Raw genomic sequence first — 16,124 nt, 5'->3', positions numbered from 1 at the left:
AAAAAAAAAAAAAAAAAAAAAAAAAAAAAAAAAAAAAAAAGGATGGTGCTGACTGGATTCTCTATAGAAGTTACAGGCTCCATGGGATGACTCCCCTAGCTCTTCAAACTCTCCGTTACAGGTCTCAACTTTGGTTGATGATTGGCCAAAGCAATCATGAAACAATAGCTCTTTTACTCAAAATGCAGAGGTTCATGGAGGCAAAGGTGCACCCACGTTCTCAGAGGAAGCCTCTTTCCTTTGGCTCATCCAGCGGTCCTGGGAAGGAAGGAAGGGGCAACGAAGGGAAGAGATGAATGAATATGTGATACGTATAGGGATATATTATTGTTCAGTCATTTTTCAGTCCTGACTCTTTGTGACCCCATTTGAGGTTTTCTTGGCAAAACTACTGGAGTACTTTGCCATTTCCTTCTCCAGCTCATTTTAGAAATGAGGAACTAAGGCAAACAGGGATGAGTGACTTCCCCAAGGTCACACAGGTAGTGTCTGAGGCCAGATTTGAACTCAGGAAATAGGGATACATATATTCTGCATCTGAACTTTGACATCTTTTCAGAGAGGCAAGGTGGCTCACCAGCGGGTGATAAATTAAAAGCTCACTTTTCCACCCAGTTTTTTTTAACCACCACATTTTGAACACAAACCCACTGACAAGAAAAAAATAGCTGAATCAGATGGTGCTCCTGAGTCAGTAACCTGAGTGAATCTGGCCATAGCCCCAAACCCTAATGAGTGATATAGGACACGTATGTCCAACCTCAAAACCTCACTGTAGACATGTATTTCTCTGTGAAATCTATTTTCTCCTTCCACCCAATCTCGAGAGAAGGATATCAAACCAACCATCAGGAAAGATGGCTTATAAAGAGGACTGGATTGGGAGTCAAAAGACGTGGGCCCTAATACCAGTTGTGTCTCTAAATAACTGGACACCCTTGTGCAGGTCTCTTTTCATCTCAGGGCTTCAGTTTCCTCCTTTGGAAGGAGGAAAATTTGACTCAATTTAACTAAATCATTGATGTCAAATTCAAATAGAAACAGGAGTTACTAACCCACATTTAAGGATCCATGTGGGCTGCGTAGTCACTGGGTTTTAAAATGTGACATTAACTATATTTTATTGTATTTTATTTATTTTGTTAAATATTTCTCAATTACATTTTAATCTGGTTTGGGATGTACCCTGCATAGGGTTTGACACCTATGGATTCGATGATCTCTAAGGTCCCTTCCAACTCTGGAATCCTACATTCTAAGATCTATAAGCTCAAAGGATTTAGAATAAGAAAGGACCTTTTGTTATTGTTGAGTTGTTTTCAGTTTTGTCTTACTCTTCATGACTCTGTTTGGGGTCTTCTTGGCAAAAATTGTGAAATGATTTGCCATTTCCTTCTCCAGGTGAGGAAACTGAGCCAAACAAAGTTAAATGACTTGCCTAAGGTCACATAGCTATTAAGTGTCTGAGGTCACATTTGAACTCAGGAAACCCAGTGCTCTATCCACTTTACCACCTAGCTGCCCAGAAAAGAACTTACCAAAGATCTAATCTAGCCTCCTCATTTGACAGATAAGGACAACGAAACCCAGAGAGGGGAAAGGATATGCTCAAGGTCACAAAAAATGTAAATTGCAACAAGGCTAGAACTTTAACCCAGGCTCTCTACCACATAAAATCCAGTGTTCTTTTCCACTAAGGTCATAAGATCATGGGATCACAGGCTCATAGCTCTAAAGCTGCGAGGTACTTCAGAAGCCATCTAGTTTAACTCCTTAATTTACAGATAAGGAAACTGAGGCCTCATGAATCCAATGCCTCGATTTTACAAATGATGAGACTAGGGTCCACAGAGGCAAAGCAGTCCAAGGTTGTAAGTATAAGAGTCAGAATTTGAACCCAGGTCCTCTCTAAATCTGGTCCTCTTTCTTCTATACCCCATGTTCTAGGGTCCCCTGAAGGTGTTCATGGTTCTGTCAAGAAATGAAAAGTATGCCTGTTAGATACAAACCTTGAGCCAGAGTCAGGCTACCAAGCAAGCCTGCCAAAATCATACTATAGGCTCTACGGGCTCCTAGAAATATGAAAGTAGCCCAAATTCAACTTTGAACTCAGTGGAAGTCTCTCTACATGAGCCCCAGGTTGTCTCTCTGAACTGGTCCCTATCAAATGCTTTCCTTCCTAATCCTAATGACCAAACCAAATCCCTGTGGTTGCCATCCTCACTTTTTCCAAGGAGGCCAGAGTGTGGATGGGAAGTAAGGGACTTAGGAAGAAAGAAAATACTTTCTCCCAAAGTCAAGGGCAGGCAATCCCAGCCCACTCATTTCTGCCTGTCACCATCGACAGCTTTGACAGCTCAATAGGTTCTTGGCCAAAATTGGGGAGTGTTCTGCATTGCTGGCTCCTCCTTCACTCCTTTATCCTTCCTCTATCCTCTCACCTCTCTACCCCAAGGGTGGATTTGTTCATTCCGCCCTTCCCTATCTGGGCAGTTGGCAGTGCTGGGGAATTTTTCCCGTTTCTTTTCTTTTTTGGTAACCAGAAAATGTCTTCCTGATGGCTCTGGATATGGGTACATGCCTGGTCATTTTCAATACATTTTTATTTTTTAATGAGAGAGAAGAACCTGCCCAAACAACAAAAAGCCCACACAGAACATTTGCAGGATGAATTAAAAGCAATTAATGAAACAGCTCCAACAAAGGCGTCACATCTAATCATCAGGTAGCTCCTTTGTACTCAGATATGTCAGTGGGGGAAGGACCTCTCAATGCTTTCTTTGCTTATTTCTCCTGAAACACAGGCCTGGGTTGTACACACCCACACACATACACACATACCCCTACACACATACACACACACACACCTGGTATACATTAAAGTTGAGAAGTTGGCTTCCATTTATCCCTTCACTTGATACGTGCCTTCTCTCCAGTTCACCCCACCAAGGAATCAGACCTTGCCTTTTCTGCCCCTCACCATTCTCTTCTTACCAACTCCATCCTCCACTTACAAGCTGCTCGGTCTTGGGCAAGTCACTTTTTCTATAAGCCTTGGTTTCTACATCTGTAAAATGGGGATAATTATTACTGCCCCATTCACCTCATATAGTGTTGTTGCTCAGAAAATCAGATAAGATTGTGGAAACCAAAGGATATTATTAAATGTTATATATATATAGGGATATTGCTTCTCCTGCCCCTTATTTTAATCAGTTACTCTCTCTCTCACTCTCTCTCTCTCTCTCTCTCTCTCTCTCTCTCTGTCAAAGGAACAAGACCCTTTTCTGGGTTTTGGTGAGCATGCCTGGATTGATTAAGATTATAAGATCACAGACTTGGGAGGGATCTCAGAGAACAATGAGCTAGTTCCCTCACTTTACAAATGAGGAAGCTAAAATTTAGGGAAGTCTTGCCCACGGCCAGAGACATAGAAAATAGTCAAGCTGAAATTTAAATTTAAATCCAGATCCTCCGTTTCCAGATTCCAGTGTTTTTTCTATTATACCTCCAACTTTATCAGCCTATAATGAACTTCAGTTTCTACTTCAAATGCCAGCTGTCTTGCCCATCCCCACTTCCATGCTCTTCTTGCCATGGGGTAGGCAGCACTTCCCAGAATGACTGGGTACTCTTGACAGAAATCAATCTCAAAACCGCCAATGCAGGAGTCATGGGACAAATACCCTGAAACTTGGTCTTATGGGGTATAGAGTTGCCTATTACCTTGGAGGAGGTAGAGTCAGTCAACAAGCATTTATTAAGCAGTTCTGTGTTCCAGACACCATGCCAAGTGCTGCAGATACAAAGAAAGGCAAAAGTCCCTGACTTCAAGGAGCTCACATTCTAAACAGGGAAATAACATATAAACAACAACATACATACAAGACATTGTTGCAAATCATTTTTCAGTCATGTCTGACTCTTTATGACCCCATTTGGGTTTTCTTGGCAAAGATACTTATAGTGGTTTGCCATTTTCTTTTCCAGTTCATTTTAGAGATGAGGAAACTGAGGCAAAAAGGGTTAAATGACTTGTCCAGGGTCCCAGAACTAATTAAGTGTCTGCCATACAAGATATACACAGTGTAAATGAGAGGTAATCTCAGAGGAAAGTCACTGGAGGGGTAAGGGAGCTTGGAGGAGACCCTGAAAGGCCTCTTGCAGAAGGTGAGGTTTGAGCCGAGTCTGAAAGAAGCTAGAGAAAGTAAGAAGCAGAGGTGAGGATTTTATATTTATTCCTGGGGGTAATAGGGAGCCTTGTGAGTTTAATGAGTGACATATTCATTATGTTCTGGTTGGGTTCTTTAGGAAACTCACTTTGGCAGCTAAGTGGAGGATGCATTGGAGTAAGGAGAAGACTGGAGGCAGGGAGATCAACCAACAGGCTATTGCAATAGCCCAGGGGTGAGGTGACGAAGGCCCTCACCAGAGTGGCAGCCATATGAATAGAAAGGGATATATATGGGAAATACAGTAAAGACTCAAAATTAGACTTGGCAACAGATGGGATAAGTCAGTTGGGTGTAAGTGAGGAGTCAAGGATGACTCCTGAGGTTATGAACCTGGGTGGATGTTGATGCCTGTAACAGTAATAAGGAAGGTGAGGAGAGTAGAAAATAAGGAAAGATAACAAGTTCTGTTTTGTATAAGCTGAGTTTGACAAGTCTACAGGACATCATTACCAGATGTCCAATAGACATTTATTGAGGCAAGAATGGAAATAAGGAGAGTGTTTAGAGCTGGACAAATAGATCTGAGAATCATCTACATAGAAATGATCACTGAATCCAAGGGAACTGATAAGATCACTTCTAGATGTCATAGAGAGAGAGGAGAAGGTCCAGAACAGAGACATGAAGAATACCCACAGTTAGTGGCCATGACCTAGAGAAAGATCCAGCAAAGGAGAAGAGTGGTCACATGAGTAGTAGAACCAGGAAAGAGCACAGTCCTGAAAACTCAGAGATGAAAGGGTATGAAGGAGAAGAGGGTGATCAATAGAGAGGTCAAGGAAAATCTGGATTAAGAAAAAGTCATTGGATTTGGAAATTAAATGTTCATTGGTAACTTTGTAGAGAAGTTTCAATTGATGGATGAGATTGGAAGCCAAACTGCAGAGGGTTTAGAAGAGTGAGAAAAGTAGAGGTACCAATAGCAGACAGCTTCCTCAAATGTAGGACAAAAGGAAGAGCTATAGGAAGAGAGCTAGTAAGTGTGACTTAAGGATAAAGTCACAAAGGAAGGATGAATGAAGAATAAATCAGTGGGACTAGGAAGTAGAATCATTAGGTTTGTTGTTCACAACAAAAGAGGACTTTAATTTTGAACAAAGAGAGACGACAAGGTGGGGGGGAGAAGATGAAGCATGGAAAAAAAGAGTAGAGGAGGCATGAAATATGAGAAGAAGATTCAGGGTGAAATGGGACACATTTGGGGGTGAACAGGAAGCCAGAAAACAAAAGTGATTAACACTTTGTCTTCCCTACCTTGGATAACAACTCTTTTAGTATCATCACCCCCAAGCCCATGCTAAGGAAGCAGGGAGAATAGGCATATTTTGTAGAAGGAAGGCCCACCCCCAACAGTTAGGGGTCCAGGAAGACTGAGTCATGCTCCTCTACTGCCCCCTTCAAAGAAGAATCTAGAAGGAGGAGTAGAACATGGAGTAGGAGTTTAAGACATATGGAGAATAGAAGTCCTGGCTGAAACTTAGAAGGGGCTGAATTATACATTCATTCATGTTTTCTTTCATTCAATAAATATTTACTGAATGAGGACCAAATGGAGAACCATGAAAGTCTTGGCATGGTAGGAAATCTAATCCATTCAGTAAAATGAAAAGGACTGGGAGACAGGAGACCTAGGATTTTGTCCTGGCTATGCAACTAACTAGTTGAGTAGCCTCAGGCAGGTTGAATTTTCTCTTTCCTAGGCACAGTTTATAACTCTGTAAATGAAGAAGGGGGGAGGGGAAGGGAGAGCGCTAAACTCTGACATTAGACTGTAGGTGTAATTCTATATGCTGAGGCAGCTAGATGGCACAGTGGTTAGAGCACTGGGCCCAGAAATCAGAAAGACTTGAGTTCCAATCCGACCCCAGACACTTATTAGCTGTGTGATCTTGAGCAAGTCACTTAACTTCTGTCTACCTTAGTTTCCTCAACTGTAAAGTGAGCATAATAATAACATTTACTTCTCTGGGTGGTAGTGCCCATCAAATGAGATAATAATTGTAAAGTGATTAGCACAGGGCCTGGAATATATTAGGCACTTAAAGTTTCCTTCTTTCCTTCTAAATCATCTTCTCTCCTCTGCTAAAGAATTAGACAAAGTGCTGTTCAAAGCCCCAAGGCAGAGGCCCTGCTGAACAAGTCCCAAGGCTTGGGGTGTGACCAGTCCCCTCTCAGAGGAAGCAAGGTCCTTTGAAAAGGCTGCCCTGAGCAACAGAAGCTTGGAAACTGCCGGCCTAGCAGCTGTACTGGAGTTAATGCCCTTTCCCCAGGGAACAGGGACAGAGATCCTCCAGCCTAGGGTCCCTCAGGTGACTACAGCCTGCTCCCCTTCTTTCTGCCCCCCTACTCCCCAAGAGAGAAGGCTCTCCTCCCTCACCCATCCCTGAGGGACCCACTGGAGCCAATCATTCTTTTCTCCCCTCCCTAAGTTCATCCCTGCACTCCCCAGGGAACAGAGACAAAGCAAACTCTCTCATTCAGGAACCAGAAATGATTTTTTTTTCTGTTTTGTTTTGTTTAAGTACAAAGATCTGCATTCTCTCCCAGAGCCCAAGTGAACACAAGCTTGCTGTAAACAGCAATAGCAGGAGGGGTTCCACAAGGCTGGGCCAGTCAACTGCTGGGGAAGCCCTGGATATTGTCTGTTTGCTCAGACTTAATTCACCTGGCCTGCTCAGCCTTCCAGACCAGAGAAAACCCTGTCAGATGATGCCTTTGCCTGAAATACACACAAATGACCATCTATTAGCCTTCAGGCAGGTAATTCAGTGCAACAGGAGTTTGGTGAACAGTATGTTTTATTTAATTAGGATGAACAGAAGAGATAAACCTCACAGCAGGTCTAGTAATGACAACAAGCAAAAAAATAATTCACGCCCAGGTAACAAAAGTGCAAGTTTCAATTACATTGAAAGCTGGGGGAAAAGTTGACTTAGCACCTCCAAGGAGGAAAAAGAAAATAAAAAAATTTAAATGCACAACCCGTGACCCACAATTACAATCTGGGAGGGAGCTGCACCTGATCAGGCCAAAATATGAGGCATTTGCTGTGGTTTTCACTGGGGCTTTTGTCTGTTTCCCCTTCCCCATCAGAGCAAAACCACACTGTGTAGTTGTTCCCACTTGGAATCAATCTGGACTGCAAAAGCAGTGAAGGAGCAATCTCCATTCTAGGAAGCTGGTGAACATACTTAATAACTGCATTTCAGCAGTCACAGCCATTTCTAATGTCACTAGCCAAAGCTCACATGTAGCCAGATGCAGAGATTGGGGGGAGAGAGGGAGAGATGGAAGGATTCTGCTCTGGTATCATCCCATTGACCACTCCAGACTTTAAAAAGATGCAGTGTGGGCTGAGCCCTTTCTGACCTTCATAAGCAAATGAACCCCTAGTTACTCCCATCAGTCCTGAAACTTTGAAAAAATGACTTCCCATTACTGCAAATGCTTCAGCATCCTGGAAACACACAGCTATCTGGGGAACCCTCACCTACCCCAACACTAGAAATCTTTTCTCATCTTGACAAAAAACCAGTCCCAGCTAGACTTTGCTCTGGTCTACATGCTTTAAACAGAGTCATATTCAGCCAAGGAAAACTCAGGAAAACCCAAGTTCAAATCCTGCCTCTGACGTTCCCAGGTGATGGACAAGTTACTTAACCTTTCTGCACTTATTTCCTCATCTGTAAAATGAGAGAGATGGACTAGATGGATGACCTCCAAGTCACTTCCATTTCTAAATCTATGATCCTATGAACCCTGTGAAGGTAGGGACATTCCCCCACAAAGCATCTATAACAAAAGATCTTTGCAGTTCAATAATAATAAATACTTGTTATGTGTATGAATGAATGAATGAGGAAGAAAAGTGTTTTGTATAACCAAAAAGATTTTTATTTAAATTTTTTCACCTTCCTCCCTCCCCATTTCACCTGTTCCTAGTCTTTCCTATGTTTTTGTCACTTTGAGTAAGGAAAGCTCTTTTTTTATCATCCATCAATAACCTAAATCTGGGTTTTTTAGTTGTATCAGTCCCAAAACCTCGGTTATCTACAAATGGGAAATTGGTGTTCAATTAGTGAGCACATATATCTACAAAGCACCACTTTAGATCCCAGTCCAGGATATGACATGAACATCTGCTTTCACTTCAAGATATTAATTTGCAATTATTGGAGAAAAACAAAATTAGTCCTGACAAATTGCTGGTGAATATGTGATCTTGTCAAGTGGTTCATAATAATAAGTTAGGGAGCCAGCAATTAACATCCCCAAATAAAGTTTTCTGATGGACCCTTGTCAGTTTGAAGCAAAATGGAGGGGACATTCTGGGAGCTGCCCTGTAATTCCACATGAGGTCTGGAGAAAACAATAATAAGACTTCTCATCTAGCCAACACTGTCAGGTAACAATCTCTTCCAACCGTTAGGATTAATGGATACTATAGTGAAAGAACTTGGAGTCTAACCTTCTGGAGAGAGGGAGAAACTGGAGCTAAAAATCTCCACCCTTAACATAGCCTATTTATACAATTATTATTCTCTTTGTGCTTTCTGCTAATAGTTCACATTATAGAACACCTGACCATTAACAAAGCACTTTGTAATTTGTCCCACCCTTTCACAAGCTGTAGTCACTTCCACTGGCCTACAATGAATGAAAATTTGTGCACTGAGTTGGTCCTTACCAAGAATGAATTTCCATCAGCAAACCAATTCAGCAATGCAGACACATGCTCCTCCAAGAAGCTAAATGGGAAATTCTAGCTAGAAATGCCAAAAGGAAACACCAATAGATTTTATGAATCTTTCTAAATGTTTTAGTAACCTCTGCTCTAAACCCACTGTTAGAAGTGGACAACTTCTGCCCGGTTATGCCCAGGCCCACACTTTTGATACCACCTGGGAATCCCTTCTTTCCAAAACATTTTCAATCACTAATCTCGAGGAATCCAAATGACAAGAACAGCACACAAGATAAGAGAATATCAACAGTGTAATCTCACTTGAAGGCTTTCTGTGTATCTTGGCTGCCCTAGTCACTGTATCAATAAGTAGAAACTGAAATTTGAATGAGCAGAATTAACAGATAATGACGATGTAATCTTTGAATTGGAAAAGTCAAAATTGAACCGAGTGAATACATTTGTTCTGGGGGTGGGGGAAGGTGGAGGGGAGGGCATGTGTTTTTCTCTCTCTCTTTTTATTAAGAAAGAAAATTATATCTTTAAGACAAGAATGAAAGGCATTGTTACTTCCAAAGTCAACTCTGTAACTGAGCTCCGACATTGTATAATTGACTTTGCAAGCAGAACAACAGCAATATAACAAAGAAAATGTCAGTGTTTTCACAGTGCTAATCTATAGCACTAGGAGGGCCTCCTGCTGTCAGGCAGAGCTGACAATACAATAGCTTTCAAAGGGATATTACCATCATGCTTTTATTCTTGACATCAATCAAGACAAAGAGAATCCTTTTCAGAAGACATTAAAAATCAAACCTTTGGTAGAGAAGATAGGTAAAACAGCCTTCTTTTAAAGGAGACCGTTCAGGGCAATCAGCTAATTTGAGGGCCTAGAAAGGGGTAGAGTATTTTTATTTACTGAGTGTTATAACCCCAAGACTACAGGCTGCCTGCCCACAAACCAGGCAGGTAACGAGCTAAATCAAAAGTTTCTGTCAGTCTTTCTCCATCCCACCCCTAAGAAAGGAAAGCAGGAAAGGATGACAACCTGGACTGGGACTTCAAGGAGGATAACTAAGCCAGACTGAATTAGTGCATTTTTGTGCAAAACAGTTTGATTACTGACTCTCATGTTTATGCACAAAATACCATTGCAATCTGACAGCAATTTGCAGAATTGTCAAATTCACCAACCAAAGTACATCTGCTATTTTCAGTCGTGTGCCAACAGGAATAGAGCTCCTACAAACTGCACTGAAGTAGTTGTTCAATGAAAATTTCTTAGAACCTCAGTCCCCCTGGTTCTGTTCCTTTCTCTGAACCTTTGTGTCAGCCTGAAATGTTTTTAGAAAAATGAAGTTTGTTATGCAAGTATCAGGTCCCATTAGGGCAAAGCACCCCATAAACCAAGATTTTCCAATCATAACCTTTACCAAACAAAAGATCTATAAACGGTCCCCTAGCTAAATATGTCAGCAGAAAGCATATCTTCCTAGATTCCCTTTTGATTTGTTTAATGAAAGACTGCTAAAAGGTGTAATGCGGAAATGGACAGTGCTTATTGTGGGTCCAGGACCAGGAAAAGTTAATGTTTATACATGTTAATTTGTGGTACATCACGATTTCCTCTTTCAAACCACTGAGGATATCACAATAGATATCATCTGCTCTCCAAAGGACAGAACCAAGATAGCTAGGGCCATCACCCACCTTCCATATGCTCCAGTTAGGGTTTGTGGGGACATCTAGTCAAGGGGTTTGCCAGTCTACACCTGGGGTGGGAGAAATGGAGAGATGAAGAGGACGGAACTCTAAATCCTAATCAGGAGATTCCATCGAAACTCAGAGACCAAGGAGAATCTCTGAATGAAGACCCTAGGCAGATGGACAGGCTGACTTAAATAAATAAATGAGGACAGTCTCTCCAAAATAGAGGTGGTTACTATGTCAATATTTACTACAAAAAAGGAAGTTTTTACGTTGTAGACAATGGGTATGATACACTATTCTTTAGACAGTGTTTAAATAACAGGTACTAAGAAATTCCCTACAAAGAAGGGTAAAGAAAGAGAGAAGAGAGGACACCATCAATGACTCTGAAAATAATCTCCCCCTGAATCAGCTTTCTTCAAAAGAGCAGGCAGAATGTTCCCAGTATCCACCTTACTGCCGGTTTGCTTTAGTTTACACTTTCAAATGAACAGTTAAAAGAAATCGATTTATCTAATTGTGAGACTATTAAATCCTACATCGGGGAAGAATTCAACAGCTATCTCCTTAAAAACAACTGGCTACCAATATGGCATTTATTGCACATTTTTGTTCAAATTAATCAGATCCCTTGGATCTAAAAACCCCCATTGAGAGCCAAGCAAGCTTGTACTTAAAAGACCTTCACTCGGATTTAGTGATTTCCCCCCCTCCATCTCCTCATTTTTTTTTTCATAGTGGAGCATACCACAACATCTCCATGAATTAAAGGAATTGCCAGTACTGGATGGTTCTGTGGAATTACTTTATTACTGTAATGTCACTGGCATTTTGCACCTCTCATTATTAATACACAGTACACCTTATGCTTCTCTGTTTGGAAGGATTCCACTGCCAGGGGCACATAGTTATCTTATTTTACTGCTTATTAAGTTTTTGCTAGGAAACAGGTGTAAGAATCTAAATAGCAATTACTAGACATAAAAGATGTTCTAGTGAATGAAACAAGTCATGTTTTCCTGTGATTGAATCGAGAGGCAGGAAAAAAGTCCTGAATATAATACAGTCTGAGCGTTCCAGACCAAGCTACAAATGTTACGGAATTTATAAAGGGTTTTTCCCCCTCTCCTACGAGATCATGTACATTTAACCAAACAAATCTTGACAATTTACACTTGTATTTGGTCTCTGTTGAATCAGAAAACCTGTAAGCTCAGAATGCCTCTATTTATTACATCTCAATTATTTCCATGGAAACATGTGCTGTGACAATCTACGCTGTGCCCAACTCCCCCGACCTCCATCCAAATTTATAAAAATGGACTTTTTAGAAGCTAAATGTTGAGAGGAAAGAAAGGCCCAGTCAAGGGATGAAGCAGAATCTCCGGAGGACAGATAGGAATTTGGGTGCTGAGTCTGAACATAGTGTGTCCAATAATTAATAGTTGGAAATTCAATTAACAGTGAATTTATGCTGAAAGTGGAAATATATGCAGCATTCATTACAAATTATTCAAAACTTTTAAACCCAGGTTGAAAAAAATGTATTAATTTTCTCTCCAAATTAATAGGCTGTTGTGGGACGGGAGGCAGGAGCATCAAGGCAACAGATCATCTTAATGTTGAGTGGCAGAGATAACTGCCAGGATAATCATTACTGAGCCACCTGATATAATCAGGAGAAATAACATCAGCGAAGAGTGATGACTCCAGCACAGAGAATGAGGCCAAAATGATCAAAGTAACAAACAGGGCGAGCACAGTGAAAACTGCCACACTAAGAAGGAATCAAAAGAGGGGAAGCTGGAAAATAGCTCAGTAAATGGCATTCTTCTGAAATTCAGGGGTGGCTTTTGAAAACTGATGCTGCTATCCCCCTCTAAAGTATTGCCTGGGTGTACAGGGTATGAGCTGTGTTTCCCAATTGATAGACAAACACTGTGACACTCAGTGACACCTCCAGAAAGAGGAGGGGGGGTTCTGGGGTTCTGTTTTGGTGGAGCAAGTCACCATCTGAGGCCTGTTTGATTTTCAAAGCTGCAATTCCTGTGCTTTCAAATAACACTTTCAGAACATCCATTAGAAATAGTTATATTTCTGTCTTCCCTTCCTCCTATGGGCTCTCACATTTCAGAGATCAATTACAGCAAAGGACTTTCAGAGCAGGTTGAGCGGTGCTCTCTAAGTCCACAATGCCTCACTGTTAACCCTGACACACAGCAGTGAAGGCAAAAATACACTGTTATTCCTTAAGAAGCGCCTTCAAGCATCTTTAAAGGTGAGGACCTGGCTGTTTTAAACACTTAGTGTGGAGGTGTCCACACTTAGTCAAACACTTTTTAAATATTGTTTCCTGAAGGGTTGGAGGGGGGGCTAACTCTTGAAGATTAACGAATGCTGACCTACCAAAAGTCTTATCTACATCAAATTAGTACCTTCCCTTTATATTCATTCCCTCCTAGATAAATGACCACACCTCCACCTACTCCCCTCAGAACCAAACTAAATAAAAGATTAAATAGAGAAAGACAAGGTCTTTGAGGGTCTTTGTCAAATGAAAAGAGAAATAGGTTATATATAGCACTGAAATCTCTGATACAGCATCAGAAACAAATCATGTGGTTTGTTATTTACTGTAGTTTAGAGAAAGCACCTTACTACTAGTTGAGATTTTAACCTGTCTTTTCCTCATCAGTTAACTTTCATTTTTCAGCTAGAAAGCCATTCTCCCAAGACAGCAAATATGCTCTCCCCCATGCCTCTTATTCTCTCTTTCTCATAAGACATTTTAAGCTTGATTTCACAAAAAAACTGAAGATAAATTTTTACAGAATCTTCCAGAGAAGTCAAGTAAGCTGGTTTAGCAAACTAGGATGCTCCCACATCTCTGCATAATTGTGAACTGAATTTATTCTTGGTTTGAACCTATTACCTTCCACAGAAGGGATTGGTAGTGGTGGTGTTTTAAATGAGGAGCTTTGCAATTTTTTTTCTGAATTATCTCCTCCTGATGAATTTAACATAGATTAACTGCCCAGTTCTAAAAGAACACAAAGGCATTTCTGACCAGTGGTTCACATCCTGTATGTTTGCATGGTTGCCTAAAGAAGATCTTGAAGGTTGTTAGTTACGAGTACAAGAGAGAGGTAAAGTCAAATCTTACTTCAAGTTACAGAACTGGTCCATTCAGGAAGGATTTAAACATGGACCTTTCCCTCGATCTCCCCCCTCATCTTAACCGATTAAATCTACAAACTCCTAAAATTTTAGAAAGGGAGTCAACTTTTGCAGCAGCTCTCCTTTCAAGTTACATTTCTCTCAAAGTTACCTAGAATAAATAAGACCAACTTCACCTAAAAGGGGAGAAAACTTAGATACATTTACTTTGGAGTTCCATCATTAACTTCTAGCTGTTCTTGGCTGCATCTTTTTAATGGTGTTCCTAGGCTCCCTTTTGGAAGGACAGTGATTCCTTACCCCACCCCCATAAGCCCATTCAGTTCTCCGATGCCCCTTTGCTCCGGTATTTAAATTCATGACATCCAGACCCGAGAGAAGGAAGAAGGGAGGGGATGAGGAGGTGGGGGAGAAAGAGGGTTCCCTATCTCCGTTCTGCTCAACACACCAGGAAATTAACTTTTTGGAAGGACCTGGGCTCTGGCACCTACCTCTAATGAAAGGGTCATAAAAATTAATTTTTAATTAGTGAGGAAGGGAGCCAAAGATCCCTCTTCTCCAAACCTAACCTATACACATCATATAATCCCTAGGGGCCACGCTCGCTTCCCCTCCCCCATCGCCTCCATCCTAATTCTAGAGCTCAGCGGGAGAAGGATGAGGAGCACCCAATAGTCGGGGGGAGGGGACAGAGAACCACAAAGGCCAGGCTTGATGCCCTGGGGCTGAATGCGAAGGCTCCATCCAGGAGCTGAAAGGGGGGAAGGGAGTGAGGGAAAGATTCAGCACTTCCCCACCCCCACTGCCCAAACCCCCTCTTCCTCTAGTCTAGGGGAAGTTATTCACCCGACAGCAATGGACCACAGGGGTTATAAGGCTGGAATTATAGATACATATGTATATGTATCTATATATGTATATATGTATATTTTGTATATATCTTATATATGTATATATACACATTTATATTGTATTCATACCTACGTAAAAACGTACATATGTGTATGTACGTACACCTCCACATATCTACATAGCATTCAGTGTATCCCAAGAGGGCAGGGGGCGGACAGGAAGCCCATAAATACGCTGTGGAGGTAGGCCGGCCAGGCAGAGCCAGGAGTTGGCGTGTCTGGCCTGGGCCTGGGGCTGAAGGGAGGGGGAGTCGCGGGTTGCGAGTTCGGCGCCCTGGAGCCCGGCGCGCCGCGGGTAGCCAGAGGGGGGGAGGGCGGTCGGGATGGAGAGCTAGGAGATTGAGGAACTCTTCCAATCCCTCTTGGGGCATGAGGAGCCCCAAGACTTAGAGGCTGCCCGCTCCCCCGCCCCCTGCTGAGCTCTCAGTGGGGCTGAAGAGGACAGGGACACACCAGACAATAACCCACAGAGCCGGAGGCGCGTTAGCTCTAGCGGCCTCAGTGGAGGGGGGTTGGTGGGGTGGCAGGAAGTGAGGGGGCCGGGTTGGGGGGAATAGGGGGGCCCGCGGTAGGGGGCCTGGAGAGGCGGAGGAAGCTGGGGAGCCCTACTGGCAGGAGGTGCGATGATGAAGAGAACTGGGCTGGGCAGGGAACCTGGAGAGGGGGCGGAGAGAAGGGCGCGAGGTGATCCATGGGTGGGGGGGGTCAGGCTGCAATACTGTCCCCACGTCTCCAGAAACAACAGCGGCAGCCGCCTCCTGCTTTTCTCACTCGTTCCCCACACCCCTCGGATCAAGGAGGAGGAGAAAGCAGAGGGAGGCCCGGGGGGCCGGCGCTGGGGCGACAGCCGCAGCTGCCTCCTTCCCTCCTTCTCCTCCTCCTCCTCCTCTTCTTCCTCGGCGGCGGCAGTGATTCGCAATCCCCGCCAAACCCGGGCCGTACCCCTTGATTGGTCACGCGGGCCGACTGGCGGGGGCCCGGGGACCCAGACGTGGGGGAGAGAGGAGAGATAAGACTCCCCCATTCCCCCATACAAACACACTTACACACCCCGAGTCTGGAAGCAGCTGGTAGGGGGACCCAGGCGCAACGCCTCCCCGAAGACCAGCAGCCCCTTCTCCCCCGGCCCGGGAGAGGGGGAGAATTGGAGAAAGGGAGGGTGTCCGCTCCGCGCTCCCCTCCTCCTCTCCTTTCTCCTCCTCCTCCTCCTCCCCCCTCCTCCTCTTCCTCCTCCTCCACCTCCTCCTTCTCTCTCGCTCGCTCGCTCTCTCTCGGTCCGCCCGTCCCTCCCTCTCCCTTCCTGTCGGTTCCCTACTCACCTTTCACCGAGCGCGGTTTGGCTTGCTTGCGTCTCGACATGTCCGGGGCTTCGGGCGCTCCCTCTTGCTCAGCGGACTGCTCCCCCCT

At 43.3% G+C, this 16,124-nt stretch overlaps 1 protein-coding gene across 1 annotated transcript in view; it reads right to left on the bottom strand.

Moving 5' to 3' along the window:
* The window catches only part of ZNF423 (zinc finger protein 423), a 423,634-nt gene extending 407,535 nt beyond the window's left edge, over positions 1 to 16,099 (bottom strand). Inside the window, exon 1 of the mRNA XM_027869809.1 lies at positions 16,037 to 16,099. Within this exon, the coding sequence (XP_027725610.1) occupies positions 16,037 to 16,076 (40 nt within the window). The 5' untranslated portion in view covers positions 16,077 to 16,099. The remainder of the gene's footprint in view (positions 1 to 16,036) is intronic.
* Positions 16,100 to 16,124: the final 25 nt, after the last annotated feature.

Source organism: Vombatus ursinus, unplaced genomic scaffold (genome assembly GCF_900497805.2).
Source record: "Vombatus ursinus unplaced genomic scaffold, bare-nosed wombat genome assembly UNPS02014793.1, whole genome shotgun sequence".
NCBI classification, from domain to species: domain Eukaryota; kingdom Metazoa; phylum Chordata; class Mammalia; order Diprotodontia; family Vombatidae; genus Vombatus; species Vombatus ursinus.
This window is presented reverse-complemented; position numbering and strand designations above follow the sequence as displayed.